Source organism: Tachysurus fulvidraco, chromosome 19 (assembly GCF_022655615.1).
Source record: "Tachysurus fulvidraco isolate hzauxx_2018 chromosome 19, HZAU_PFXX_2.0, whole genome shotgun sequence".
Classification (NCBI taxonomy): Eukaryota; Metazoa; Chordata; class Actinopteri; order Siluriformes; family Bagridae; genus Tachysurus; species Tachysurus fulvidraco.
The window spans coordinates 4,019,635-4,033,469 of record NC_062536.1 but is presented as its reverse complement, the minus strand read 5'-3'; the positions used below and the strand labels follow the sequence as shown (position 1 = coordinate 4,033,469).

General features: G+C 38.6%; 1 protein-coding gene across 3 annotated transcripts in view; it reads right to left on the bottom strand.

Moving 5' to 3' along the window:
* grm8a (glutamate receptor, metabotropic 8a) overlaps positions 1–13,835 on the bottom strand; it is a 209,382-nt gene that overhangs the window by 60,296 nt on the left and 135,251 nt on the right. For all 3 annotated transcript variants that reach the window (XM_027150998.2, XM_027150999.2, XM_047803831.1), the window contains 3 exons: positions 9,469–9,604; positions 8,737–8,891; positions 4,321–4,458 (listed from right to left, as the gene is read on the bottom strand). In XM_027150998.2, the coding sequence (XP_027006799.1) occupies positions 4,321–4,458; positions 8,737–8,891; positions 9,469–9,604 (429 nt within the window). The remainder of the gene's footprint in view (positions 1–4,320; positions 4,459–8,736; positions 8,892–9,468; positions 9,605–13,835) is intronic.

The following is a 13,835-nucleotide window of genomic DNA, read 5'->3' as shown; positions in this document are numbered from 1 at the left end:
TTAAGTCATATTTTAAACCCATCAACTCATTTCACCTAAAAGACCTGAAAAAATATGGAATATAAAATGGACAATTGGTTTCAATTTATTGGAAAATATAAAATAACTGACTACTCAAGCAACCGCTATTTCTGTGTGTTGAAACTTTCCAAACATCACATCGAACCACAATCACAAATCGGGACCTTCCTTCATCCAGGAGACCATCCGAGATTTTAACATTGTGGCGTTTCTGAGGGTTCTTCAAGGAGATTTTACCAAGTGTCAGCAGGGATGCCAAAGCATATGACCAACAGCGGGACTGGTCACAGTGCACCAGGTTCACTAGGATATGGTGAGGATCAAGGGTAAGCGGGGGTACCCTGGTGTACCCCCAGAAGGTGCTGATGCCATCACTACAGAATTAATTGGGCCTCACGAAACAATCATGTCACAGCTCTAGATAAGAAGTCAGCATTCAAGTATCTTCAAGACATTTTCTGGCACAATGCGTCCAGTCTGTTCAAGGTCCATCTGAACATCTTTTTTAATGAAAAGGAATCTATTAGGATTGCTATCATTTAAATCATCATTATAATTAAAATAAGACAGAATAAGTTCCCTCACACACCACACAGGTGGACCAAATGTGACTTTTTTATGCCAAATGCTACAGAAATGTTATGTTTTCATTCCCAAGTAGCTGAAAACTTGTGCAAGTTTCAAACTATGCCTCAATTAGTCACTAAATTAAATTTAAAGGCCACACTATAAGCTGTATACTAGACTGCTGTTTACTACACACTATACCGTATACAAGGTAAACACCATACGGCAAAACAGAATCGAAAAATAAACTGTAAGAGGAAAAGCTCAAAAGAAAATAAGTGCGCAACTTGTAATTATGATCCCAGAACAAAAACCGAAGATATGTGTAATTGAGTCGGATTTCTGAGATAAAGCTCCTGGGGTTCTGAAGTCAATCTCCTGGAGACAAAGACAGAAGGAGATAAATCATCAAATATCAGCCTCTTGGTGAGAGAAGAAAAACTGACTCACCAGATAAAGTTTCTTTCTTCAGAAAGTGGACTAGAAATATGTATAACATAAATATAACTGTGTGGACAAAGTATCAGTGTCACAGCTGCCATTGCAAACCTCTACATGGATGAGCTGCGTAGCTGAACTGAAGGGTTCTCCTGCGCATGCAACTCAGACAACATGGCAAAATATTTCAATGACATAATGAAAGAAAATGGAAGTGCTCGATCAGACTCACCTACAGTACCACTTAATGCTGCATTAGCACTGCATTGTGTCGCCTACAGCTTCTTTCGTGAACCACACTTCCCAAAACAACTCTATTCCCAGCATCAGCACTGTACATCACATGTATATCACATGAATTAGTCACATGCTCAAATGCAATAAATGCAAAAAAAACACCTTACTAAAATTCTCAGAATAATTAATGAGTCATGACTTCCCTGACACATCCTTACACACCACCCCAATACACACACACACACACCCAACAAACCCTTACACAACACCACCATCACCCTGACACACCCTTTCATATCACCCAACACACATGCACACCATAACCCTGACACACCCTGACACACCACCACCATAACCCTGACACACCCTGACACACCACCACCATCACCCTGACACATCCTTACACACCACCACCATCACCCTGACACAACCTTACACACCACCACCATCACCCTGACACACCCTTACATATCACCCAACACACATACACACCATAAACCTGACACACCTTTACACATCAACCTCCGATATACACATGCACCAAACAAACCCTTACACACCCTAATACATCAGCATGCTGACACACCACTATCCTAACACACCATTGCCATGACACCCCCTTATAAATCTCCACGCTAACACACCACCCTTTGACCTTTGCAGATTATTGTGTAATGTTTTTTAGTAACTATTCACTACAGAATACTAATCCCCATAATGACTATAAATATTTCTGTAATTAATGACGTAAGTAAACTATATATACAGTAGTGTAGCAGTAGTAGTTCCTATGCTATTCTGCAGTATACTTTGGATGCTATTTTGTCTAATAGAACAGCGTTGAAACAAAATCAGGAGGCAGAGCAGAAAACCTAGGATCAATCTGCGGAATTCATTCGCTACAGGAAATCATTCCAGCAGCCAAGCTGAGATTTGAAACAAGCCCACATTCACCTGAATTATTAGCGGATTAGCATTCTGGACACCACACTTGGTTTAGAAACATGAGAGGAATTCAGTCATGATTTATATATCCGGTTCTTCGATATACTGTAGTGCAATAGATGGAACACCACCACAGCCGTACATGTAAACATGTAGTGTCACTGCAAGCAACCTTCAACATGTGAAACAAATGAGCTACGTCGAGTATATCTCACAATTTGGAACACAATTAATACTACAGAGTAGAATCATCCCAATCTGGGTAGATTCAGAGGTCAAGCAGCACCTAAGCAGTGCAAAAGTTTTCTTTATTGAAAAGTTTTGTTTATCGAAAGCTATCGATATTGAAACTCAACATGCCTATAGTAAAAATTGCACAATGCATAAATTGCATTTATTCCCATTAAACAGCAAACTACCGTATGATGTTAATGCAGCGAGTCCGAAGGAAGCCGTTCCTCTGCTGGATTAAACGTTGGCTTAATCATTCAAAATAATTGAAAGGTTATTTGTGAGCACCTTGCCGTGTGTTTTTCACAAATCTCAAATTTGTTCTCTGTAAACAACTTGACCTTCAGAGGTTCTTAAAAAGCCAAATATTTTTCATTTGACAAATTGCATCATTTTCAAGTCATGTCATAGGTCTGTGGTAAAGTGTTAATGAATATATTTGAGACTGAAGCAAACATTTTACAGGATTGATTTGAAAGATTGTTGAGAATATTGTTATAAATATATATATATATATATATATATATATATATATATATATATATATATATATATATATATATATATATATATATATAAAAACATTGACCGATCATTAAATGCCGAAAGCCGTGAAAACACACGGTGTAACTTTGAAAGTGTGCATTGTGGAGAATTTGGGCATCCTGTTATTCTAAATAAGTACAGTACAAAAGCAAACAAATCACATCCTACCTAGAAGGACCTGTACACATGCTCTTAGAGAATCTGGTGCAGTTAGCCTGCAACTATTAATATTAGATATGAACATTTTATAGTTTTGTTTTTTTTTTAAATCAGGCATATTGCACAATCGAATCCTGTGTTGTTATAGGATTCTGACCATTGGTCTTTGCGAATGAAATGCCTTCATCAATAAATTCACAGTATATATTCAGCCACATTCAACCATCTCACTTCAATCCTCACCCAGCAGCCAGCTTTCCCCATCACACGACTACCACCCGGGGAAGGTGAAGGTGCTTCATCAGAGTGTAATGTAATCTGAGGAAATCGCTATCCACCCCCTTCTACAAGCTTGAGCACACAGACACCCACGATTAGCTGGTGTCACAGAGATTGATGGAGAAAGAAAGTACTGTATGCTACCTCTCTCATAGACAGTTTTTGGACTTCAGTTTACGGATGCTTATGACACGGTCCTGATGATATGCCAACTTTTTTGTCGTGCCACTTGAGATTTAACTCAGTTAACTGATTTACAGGCAGTAAACTGATACTATAATCAGTTTCTCCATGATGTCGTGATTTTGTGATTGCGGAAATGAATGCAAAATCAAGTATATTGATGACTTTACGATATTCTACGCATGCGATTTCGCAAAGATTCTCTCAGACTTGAGCAGAGACATGTTGACGTCAACAAACATAAATTTAGACAAAGCACCAAAATGCCTCAAGTTGTATGACATGTCATGAAAATATATTTTTAAGAATTTTTTTGCCACAACAATCACAAAAAAAAAAAAAAAACGTTTATATGTGGTTTACAGTATGTACAGTACTGTATACAAAGCCAAATGGGCATTTCTAATGATCAGGCATGAATATCATGTCAATACAATCGTGCAGTTTGTTGAGGACAATGGAATGGTTTAAAAATGGAAAGAAATTGATTTGGATTTCTCTGCTAATCCTGAAGCCTTTTACACAATAAGCAAATACACAGGCTCAGCTTTAACACACCAATGGGCAGGTATATAGATTTTGGTCTAAAAGTGCTTTTGCTAAAGCTTTCTAGCAGTCATACCATTGTCTTTAAGTATAGCTTTCACACTGAAATTCCAAATAGAGCAGCGTGTGAGAAGCACTTTCTCAGTGGTGTGGAGCTCTATCGCTTACCTGTGCACTTTTTGAAGCTTCCCGGATGCTTGCCATGCATGCCCAGTTTGCAGTTGAAGTTTCCCTCCCAGAATTCAGCAAACCATACATTTCTCCTGTTATTGGAAAGTGAGCGGCTCCTGAAGTAACGGTCGAAGGCTGTGGGGAACGAAAAGAAAAATAGACGTTTACTTTAAAGCACAAGAATAAATATCACGAAATAATAAAAAGTTAACTGAACATAATCTGAACACTATCTTTGGGATGAATTCCTGTTTCTGATGTGAGAGAATATTTATTGGTTGTCTATACATTCTTCAGTGAATACTACTAAATAAGGATAGTTTGGTTTTTATTTTTTTTCGTTTTCAAATGAAGGGAAATAAGGGTGCTTTCACATAAGGGTGCTTTCACAACTATAGTTCGGTTCGTTTGGTCCGGACCAAAAGCAAAAAATGATACGTTGTAGGTTTTTAGCAGTTTTGGTTCCTTTACACACCACACTGATCGTTCTGTTCCGTACCAGAAGGCGAGCATTACTTTTGCGAAACTGTGACATGCTCATCTTCCGAAAATATTGCAGACGACCCACTACGGCAGCTGGTTTAGTCTAAAATGCGCAATACTTTTTGCAGTTAGGTCTATCCGATCTCGGACCGTGTTCTCACCACAAACGAACCGTACCAGAGTTCGTTTGAAAGCGTACCGAGACCACCTCTTCAAGGAGGTCTCAGTACGATTGTTTGGTCTGCTTTTGGTGTGCACCAGAGTTCGATTGCTGCATTCTCACCTGCCCAAACGAACCGCACCAAATGAGCAATCGAACTCTGGTACGATTCAACCGAACTAAACAATGCAGGTGTGAAAGCACCCTTACTCTAGCTACATTAACGGCATTTGGACGACGCCCTTATCCAGAGAAACTTACCTTCATCTTATGCGTTATACAACTGAGCAATTGAGATTCAAGAGCCATGCTCAAGGGCCTAGCAGTGGCAGCTTTGTGGCTCTGGGATTCAAGCTCACAACCTTCTGATCAGTAATCCAATGCTTTAACCTGTAAACTACCAAATCCCACGGATTATTTAGCCTCTGCATTATATTCATCTGTAAAGTTTTGTCATATGACATTCTTGATATAGGGTTAAGCCAATTTTTTTCATATTCTGATTAACACAGCTAACCGTATAAAATAAGACTAATCACCACATCAGCATGATGACACAAGCAGATAGTGATGCTTTAAGACACCTCAGTTTTACTCTGTGCTTGTAATACTGTCCTGGAGTTTCTCAAGCTTATCACCTTCTTGGTAGGTGGATTGATTAATTGATGACTGCAAATTGCCCCAGTTGTTATTGAGTGTGCAGATTGCAGATCACATAACCGTCCTGAAGCAGTTGCTGAAAATGAACGTTGAAATATGTCAGTGTCTGACTCTGATCTTGCCTTCTAACCCTGAGCCATAATTAAACCTCTGACTTTGAGAAGTTGTTCGATTTTATTGAGATATTTCATCACTCATTTTTTACAGCAATCATTTACTCTGAGCATAAAAAGCACGCAATCAGGCAATGTTCAATGCATCACATTTTTATCCTAAGAAGCAATCAGGATGCCGTGGTCCTCTTGAAGAGCAGATCACTGTGACAAGCATCTGCCCTTAACACACTGCCCTATGTGAGCCATTAGACAATTATTATAAAAAGCAAATGTTCTCAGTCTATAGCAATCAGTCTATACAGTAAGCTCATGACACATCACCAGCAGTAAGTAAAGTTCACGTGTCTTACACAAAGTCATTGTATTCTAATCAGTCAAGATGATTTTGTACTTATATGACATCAGTATAACGTTCGTCTAAAAAACATCTAATCAGGCTTTCCTGCATGCTACGGTATGATGCTACGTCCATACAGTAAGTCACAAATGTAGATCTGACCCTTGAACAAAACCCTTCCATTCCTTATAGTAATGAGAAATTGGAAAAATGTTTAGTGCCAGCATTGCAATTTGAGAGCCATTAATAAAACTGGCCCAGTCTCCAATCCGTTAAACACTAACATGATTTAAAGTTGACTGTGAAATCCTGTTATGGTGGGAATTTAGTTTATGTACCGACACAAAGACTTTCTCCTCTGATGTTAGAGAACTTTAAACCCATAATAATGTGACATCGTTTATATCGAATATGTTTGAGTGATAGAGAAAGTTAAACTAAAGTGAAACTGCACTTTCCGACCATAAAGTAAACAGTTATAAATGGAAATGATTTATAATCACACTCTCCGGCTGTCACCAAGATGAGGAACCGCGATCGATTTTGAAACTGGTTTCTCTCAAGGCTTCTTCCTTAGATATTGTCTCAGGGAATGTTCCTCATCACCTTCACCTCTGGCATGCTCAACTAAGATTAAAATGGCTATATAACTAAAAATATATATTTATATTGAATAGATTTTAATTGTTAAAAAAAAATCTGGTTTGCTCTTAATGTAAGAAAATGCTTGATCATGATTCTAACTTGAAGCTAGCTAATCCCTTTAGCTGACATTATGTAGCCTCATTCAATTAGAGGAGGTGGTGGAGTTGTGGGCCATTGATTGTTTCTCAAAATAATGATATGACCTGAAACGTGTAGTAAGAAGATATAAATATCAATGTCGGCTACGAAAGTAGTAGGACTGAGATTTTTAGTCATTAGTATTAATGACTGTGGTGTGTTTATATAACAATAGTTACTAGAGCTATAAAACATATAGCAAATACCTGAAACTCATAGCTGAAAGCATGAATGGTTCAGCTGATTAGCTAAATGTGATAATGGTCATAAATTCATCAGTCATAAATATTATGTATTAAATACACAGATTGTATTAAACCTTTTTAGAGACATTTAGACAATCAGCGTGGCGGTTCGACTTTTGGTGGAAAATCATATCTTTATTTTTACTTTGTAAATTTACTTATCTATCTATCTATCTATCTATCTATCTATCTATCTATCTATCTATCTATCTATCTATCTATCTATCTATCTATCTATCTATCTATCTATCTATCTATCATCTTTTAAGATATGTATTATCTTAAAGTCATGATAACACTGTAGTTATACTGTAAAATGTAACAACACATTAATACCATTGTAACATGTTGCTGGAAATTTGCAGTATTTATTTTACAGCCAAATATTATATTTTTAAGTATTTTACCTTAAATTCGAGCCCTAGATTTCCTTACAGAAAAACGCAGGGCATAGTGGGATATCTAGTGTTTTTCGTGTTAGCGCATAGGGCATAGATTAAATATTTACATGCTATTAAAAAGTTTTGTGAAGGTCTTGAAGTTGAAATCTAGGCACGGCCAAACTGCTGTGGTCGGGGTCATGAACATGAAGACCTTTAACATTTCTTACACAAATGCTGGGATCCAGCAGAGACTCCTTTATCCTTACACTCTACATATACAGACTTTGGACCCTCACCAAGTAATGCACAGTGAACTCATACCTGAACCCATCAGTGCCATCAGCCTTGCGTTCTGTGTCTTGATCTTGTTCATATGTTGTTTGTAGCTCACCTGACTTCATGCCTGCTTTACTTTACAATCTGTCGCTTGACATTACTAAAACTGTCTGTCAGTATTTTCAATTAAATCTCTCACCTGCATTTGCATCTGTTTCCAACTCTATCCCATCTCAATTGTATGTTATTTTTAAAAAAAATGTTGCTTATATGTTATTTTAAATGTACATATATATAAATATCTTAAATGTTCTATATTTTTTTTTCTGAAAAGAAATCGAAACCATTAAAATGGTGTTGATATCAATATGTACGTATACGAGAATGCTTTATATATTATATTTTTATTTTTTATGATCTGTGCTAAATCTCTTGCTATTTAAGAGGATGTTAATAGGTCCTCGGCTGTCCATGACTCTTTGTTTCTGGGGTGTCTTTTGTTAATTACTAACTTTACATACAAGACTTAAGCACTATTAATGACAAGGTATTAAAATGAATTTAACTTGCAATACATATTTAAACATATAGAAAATATCGGTATCTTTTCCACGCTACAGTTTCTCTGCCCTATCTAAAAAACTGTTTTGACCAAATGAGCAATGTGTTGTTGTTTTTTTTAAGAACCCCAGTGGGCTCTGAGAAAAAGTAATGTTCAGTGACCTAGAGCAATGAGAAAGGCACTAAAGAATTTCAATCAGCACACTACAGTGTTAGATCTGGTTTAAATAAATACTCAATGAGCAGTTTATCAGTATTTTCTAAGGCAGGTATAGAAATAACACAAGAATTTTCAGGGTTTTTTCTTTCAGTTTGTTTTAATCTGAGATTCCTGTAAGCCATGGCAACCTTTACTAGAATTATCTTTGACCATTATAGGAAAAAACTCTGCACATACTAAATGCATTACCATCTACTGAAGCCCGTTTTGGCAAGATGGTGATTGCTCCCACAGCCACCTGCTCCTGCTGGATCACTGGAGAGATCTTGGAGCCCCAACTGTCTGACCCAACCCACAGGAAGTGGCCAGTCTGGTTGTTCCTTTTGGCAGCATCTAGGACTCGTCTGCAAGTAAAACAAAAAGCACATAAACCAGCAATGAGTAATAATTACTGCTAATAAAAAATATATCATTTCCCAGATCCTGCTGTTCCCAGAACTGTATCTTTATCAGCTTTGCATGCAGAGTAGTCATGAAAGTGACTAACAAAGCACCACAGAGCTTTACCTTAAGCACTGGATAAGAGGGCAAATAAAAAAGAGAAAAGAGAGAGTTCCCTGCCTCTAAGCTAACGAAGGTCTCACTTAATTCCTACATTTTAGTTAAGATTTTACTTCGCTTTGCACCCAGAGGCAGTCCAACAGGTTAGATACCTAAATACATGCAGCCACTTAAAGAAGAGTTGTATAATACTACTACTACTATAATAATAATAATAATAATAATAATAATAATAATAATAATAATAATAATAATAATAATAATCTTACACTCTTCCTGCTCCTCTACATCTTTGGTAGATTTTCTCTTAGTATATATTTGTTTATATCGAGCCTAAAGTTGCTGGTTTATAGTTGCTGGTTTATAATGCTAGGTCGTATGGAGCTTAGATTTGCTGTCACACAGCTGAAGGAATCCCACCTGATGTCATCCTCGTTCGCAAACATGATGATCGCCCGAGCGTTGGGGGTCTCCAGCAACCGCATGATGATCTTGTCAAATTCCCCAGGCCATGGTTCCCGTGGGATCTTCAGAGACTGAGCGATACACACTCCGCCTTAAAGGGGAAAAAACAGAAGAGAATGAGAAACGAGGTTTGATTAAATGGCGAGAAATTACAGCTGGGTAAAACACTCGAAACTGGGTGAAATAAATAGAGCTTAATCCTTCAAATAGATGGTCTATAATTTCAGTGGCACAATTTAAACAATTGATGCCAGTAATTTATATGGAGTCAGGCAGATTATAGGGAGAAGCATATTTCATATTTAATGTACACCATGATATCAAGCTATCCTCCTCTGGCACTGTATTATATCATTAGTGTCTCACACTGGGATGAATGATGAACTTTCTCCAAAGCTAAAAAGAGCTTCCTCTGGAGACAATACTTTTACTGAGCCTTTGAGGCAACTTCATTTGATCAGAAAAAGATTCCTCGGACATTCTGTCCTTCAGGCAAATAGTTATTATAGCGAATGTTCCATTTATGGTCAATTATCAGTCAGTTACATACTGTATGTAGCAGTCTCCTTCTGCCTTATCACATCACGTTTTTTTCTTTTTTCATACATTCATTCATTCATTCATTCATTCATTTTCTACCGCTTTTCCGAACTTCTCGGGTCACGGGGAGCCTGTGCCTATCTCAGGCGTCATCGGGCATCGAGGCAGGATACACCCTGGACGGAGTGCCAACCCATCACAGGGCACACACACACTCTCATTCACTCACACACACACACTACGGACAATTTTCCAGAGATGCCAGTCAACCTACCATGCATGTCTTTGGACCGGGGGAGGAAACCGGAGTACCCGGAGGAAACCCCCGAGGCACGGGGAGAACATGCAAACTATACACACACAAGGCGGAGGTGGGAATCGAACCCCCAACCCTGGACATTCATTCATGCAATTTTCAAATCCTATTTTTATCCCGTAGTAGCCTGGGAACACTGTCGGCCACGAGGGTTTGGGATGTGTGACATTCAATTTATAGTGGCAGACTTTTATTCGAGGTTTAGACGTGTAACCAAGGTAACTCTAACTGTAAAAGCAAGAACCCAAGAGGTTAAAAACATACAGATGCTAAACAGGAATATGTGCTGAAATCAGAGTGAAACCAGACACAGTTACAAGAGGAAGGAAAAATACTTTCTACTGGGATTTCTGAATCTCGTCACTAAATACAGGTGTATAGGAATGAATGCAGGATTTGTACACGGTCGGTTGATTCTGAGCACGTTATAAAAGGGTGTTTATTTATTTATTATTTATTCTTTTAAACAAAACATTTTGTACTTCACAAAAACCTGCTAGTTTAATAGAGGTGTGTTAACTTTACTATATCCAGTATAGTATATCCACTGTAGAGTTTTGTAAGGCTGATGTCTATTTGCTATATAAAAACAGGGTGGCTGTGCTAACAATCACTCGGGTCTTTCTGCTGTCCTGTTCGGGTCAGTGGGTGATCTTTGATTTGTCTCAGTGAAGCACATACAAAGGATTCTGCGAGGCAGATGGATAAAGTGACATTTTAATGCCCTGCTGCTGTGTTGCTGCTCTTGTCTGCTTCTTGGCAGCTTTTCTTCATCTGTGAAGCTTTGATTTTGTTCAAACAAGTGAGAAATAGTAAACCACAGCTTCTGGGATATGTACATGGCAGTGAAAATTGCTGATTGTGCTCTTTTTTTATGTGTAATGGTTAAAGTGCATGAGGAAAAAGGGGGTGAGACTGAGTACTGGCTGAGTACTGGCTGTATTCAAACCTTATGCCCTGGTTGCACAGCAAGACATCAGCATTGCAGCATGTTGCAGAGGGGAAGCTGAAAGGATTTTGTCTTGAAGTGAATAGATGTGTGAGAACAGCCCCACCTGCTGATAACTGACGTAACTACCCTGCGTGTCATGCCAGTTCAGCTACCCCACACTTCACATGTGAACACAGTAGTTCAACACAGATATAGACTGATAAAAAAAAAAGCCATTTTTAACTAATGTTCATCTGTCTAGATTGAGTCAGGTGCTTGTTCTTGGCTGTCAGCAGTGGATCTTCTGCTGTTTTAGCTCATCCACCTGGAGGTGTGATGTGTTATGCATGCTGAGATGCTTTTCTGATCACCGTGACTGTAAACAGTGATTTTATGCGTTACTGTAATCTTCTGGGCAGCTTTCTGCTCATTTTCCTCTGATCTCTGCTATGAAAAAGGTGTTTCCATATCATTACACCATTGGTAAATGTTGGTAAAAATCCCGGACGTTTCTAAAATACTCAAACCAGCCCATCAGACACCACCAACCATTTCATAGTTAGACTTTTCCTTCATTCTGATGTTTGATGTGACATTACCGGAAGCAAGGATGGTAAGTTCAGTGGGGTTGAATCAGAGTCAGGGCAAGTTCTTCCACTCCAAGATTAACACACCGTGTCTTCCATGGAGCTCAGGGGCTTTGTGTACAGGGACGTCGTCATGCTCGAACGCTGTTTGAGTCTCTTAAAGCCACAGCACACATTGACTTCTATACAATTGTGTGCTTCCATAATTGTGGAGCAGAACAACATATTGATGTGACCTTTGGACCATATAGTGAATATCTACTGTTCTCTACTGTTCTCTTTGGAGATCGTATTTGTGTATATATGATTTTAAAACCAAATACTGAATACAATGAACATATCTGTGAAGTTAACAATATGAACTTTGCCCAGATCTGTTACTCTTCCCCTACTTACACATGCACTTCAATTTACTGGCTTGTCTGATATAGCATGATAATTAAATTATACATTGTGCGTTTAGTGCTGGAGAGATCAGCACTCGCTCTATTAATCTACAATGATTTGATTATCAGTGCTTTATGAAATGTGAATAGTCCCCAGCCCTGTGTGCCGGCCGGCCAAGGCTATAACTCATTTCTCCTGGCTGCATTTCGAGATATCTTTAATTAATACCGTATCCAGTACAGTTAAAGATCCCGAGTGGTTTGCATCGGTTAATTGGCTTCTCTTGTCCTGTTTGACACATTTATAAATAAATGTATTAAATCTAAAAGCACTACATGTTTACAACATATTAGTCTCAATCAGTCTTATTCATTTAGCTCGAATACAGCCATGTCATTTTCATGTCGACTACTTGTTGCCGTGCCGGAAGAGGAGTGACGGCGAGCTCTTTTGAGTCAGAATGCAAATAATTATAGGGTTCCGCTGATGTTCAGTACAAAAAGAAGTGACTATCATAAAGCGTTCATCTCATATTACGGCTTGAGTGAAAATGCTAATGACACACACCCCAGCAGCACAGGGAGCATTACGACAGCCAATTGTGGCATCCTTTACACAGCAGATGTGTGTTATATTGCTAATGTAGAGGTTTTAAGGAGGCTTAGAGGAGAAGAAACAATATTTCCTGACAGTCATAACCTGCAATGTGCAGAAGCCCTGTTGTTCATCAGCAGGAAGCACTTCAAAAATGTCCTGCCAAAATCACCTGATGGGGTTTCACCACCTGAGTACAAAGGGCAGATAAGCAGTCTCTGGGAAGGGAACCGAACAGAACAAAGTCGAATCCAGTAAATCAGCATGATTAATATTTTATTAGCAGCCATTAATCTTTTACGTAGATCGAGCGAGTCATACAGATTGGAAATTTTTAATTGGTTTGCTTCTTTCTGTCTTTTTTTCTAAGAGAAAACGATTCAGTCACCATTGTGGGAGATTTAGTTCAACACACACACACACACACTGGGAGTCTGTTTATTCAACACTTCGATCCATCCACATGCACACAAACCTAAAATGTCACGATCCAATGTGAATCCTCCTACTCACACACCGTGTGGCACACGGCGCTTATTCACCACCATATGCTATCGTTAGACATCGCAATACTGTCTTTGAGAACAGCAGTGTGTGCAAATAAATCCCATGAAGCACACAAAAACCATTTGACACACAGCCTCCCGCTGCACTACACCAAGGACAAAGCAGGTTACGTAAGCCTTTCCTGAGTCAATAGCATACTGCGGTAGTACAAGAGCACTTCAAGCTAGCCATGAACATCATTTGCTTTTGCTGTCAAACCTAACAATAGATGGAGTCGTACCACCGTTCATACCTGTGCTCTGGCTTCGTGGCACATCTGTATCTATTGGTAAACTGGAACACTCACGATTTCACAACATGGCTGATTCTGCAGGGTGAGTGTAAACTTCCTGTAAACTTTACTGTATGGTTTCTGAAGTTTCACACATCTCATACTTTACTACTTTACTGAAATCCCACA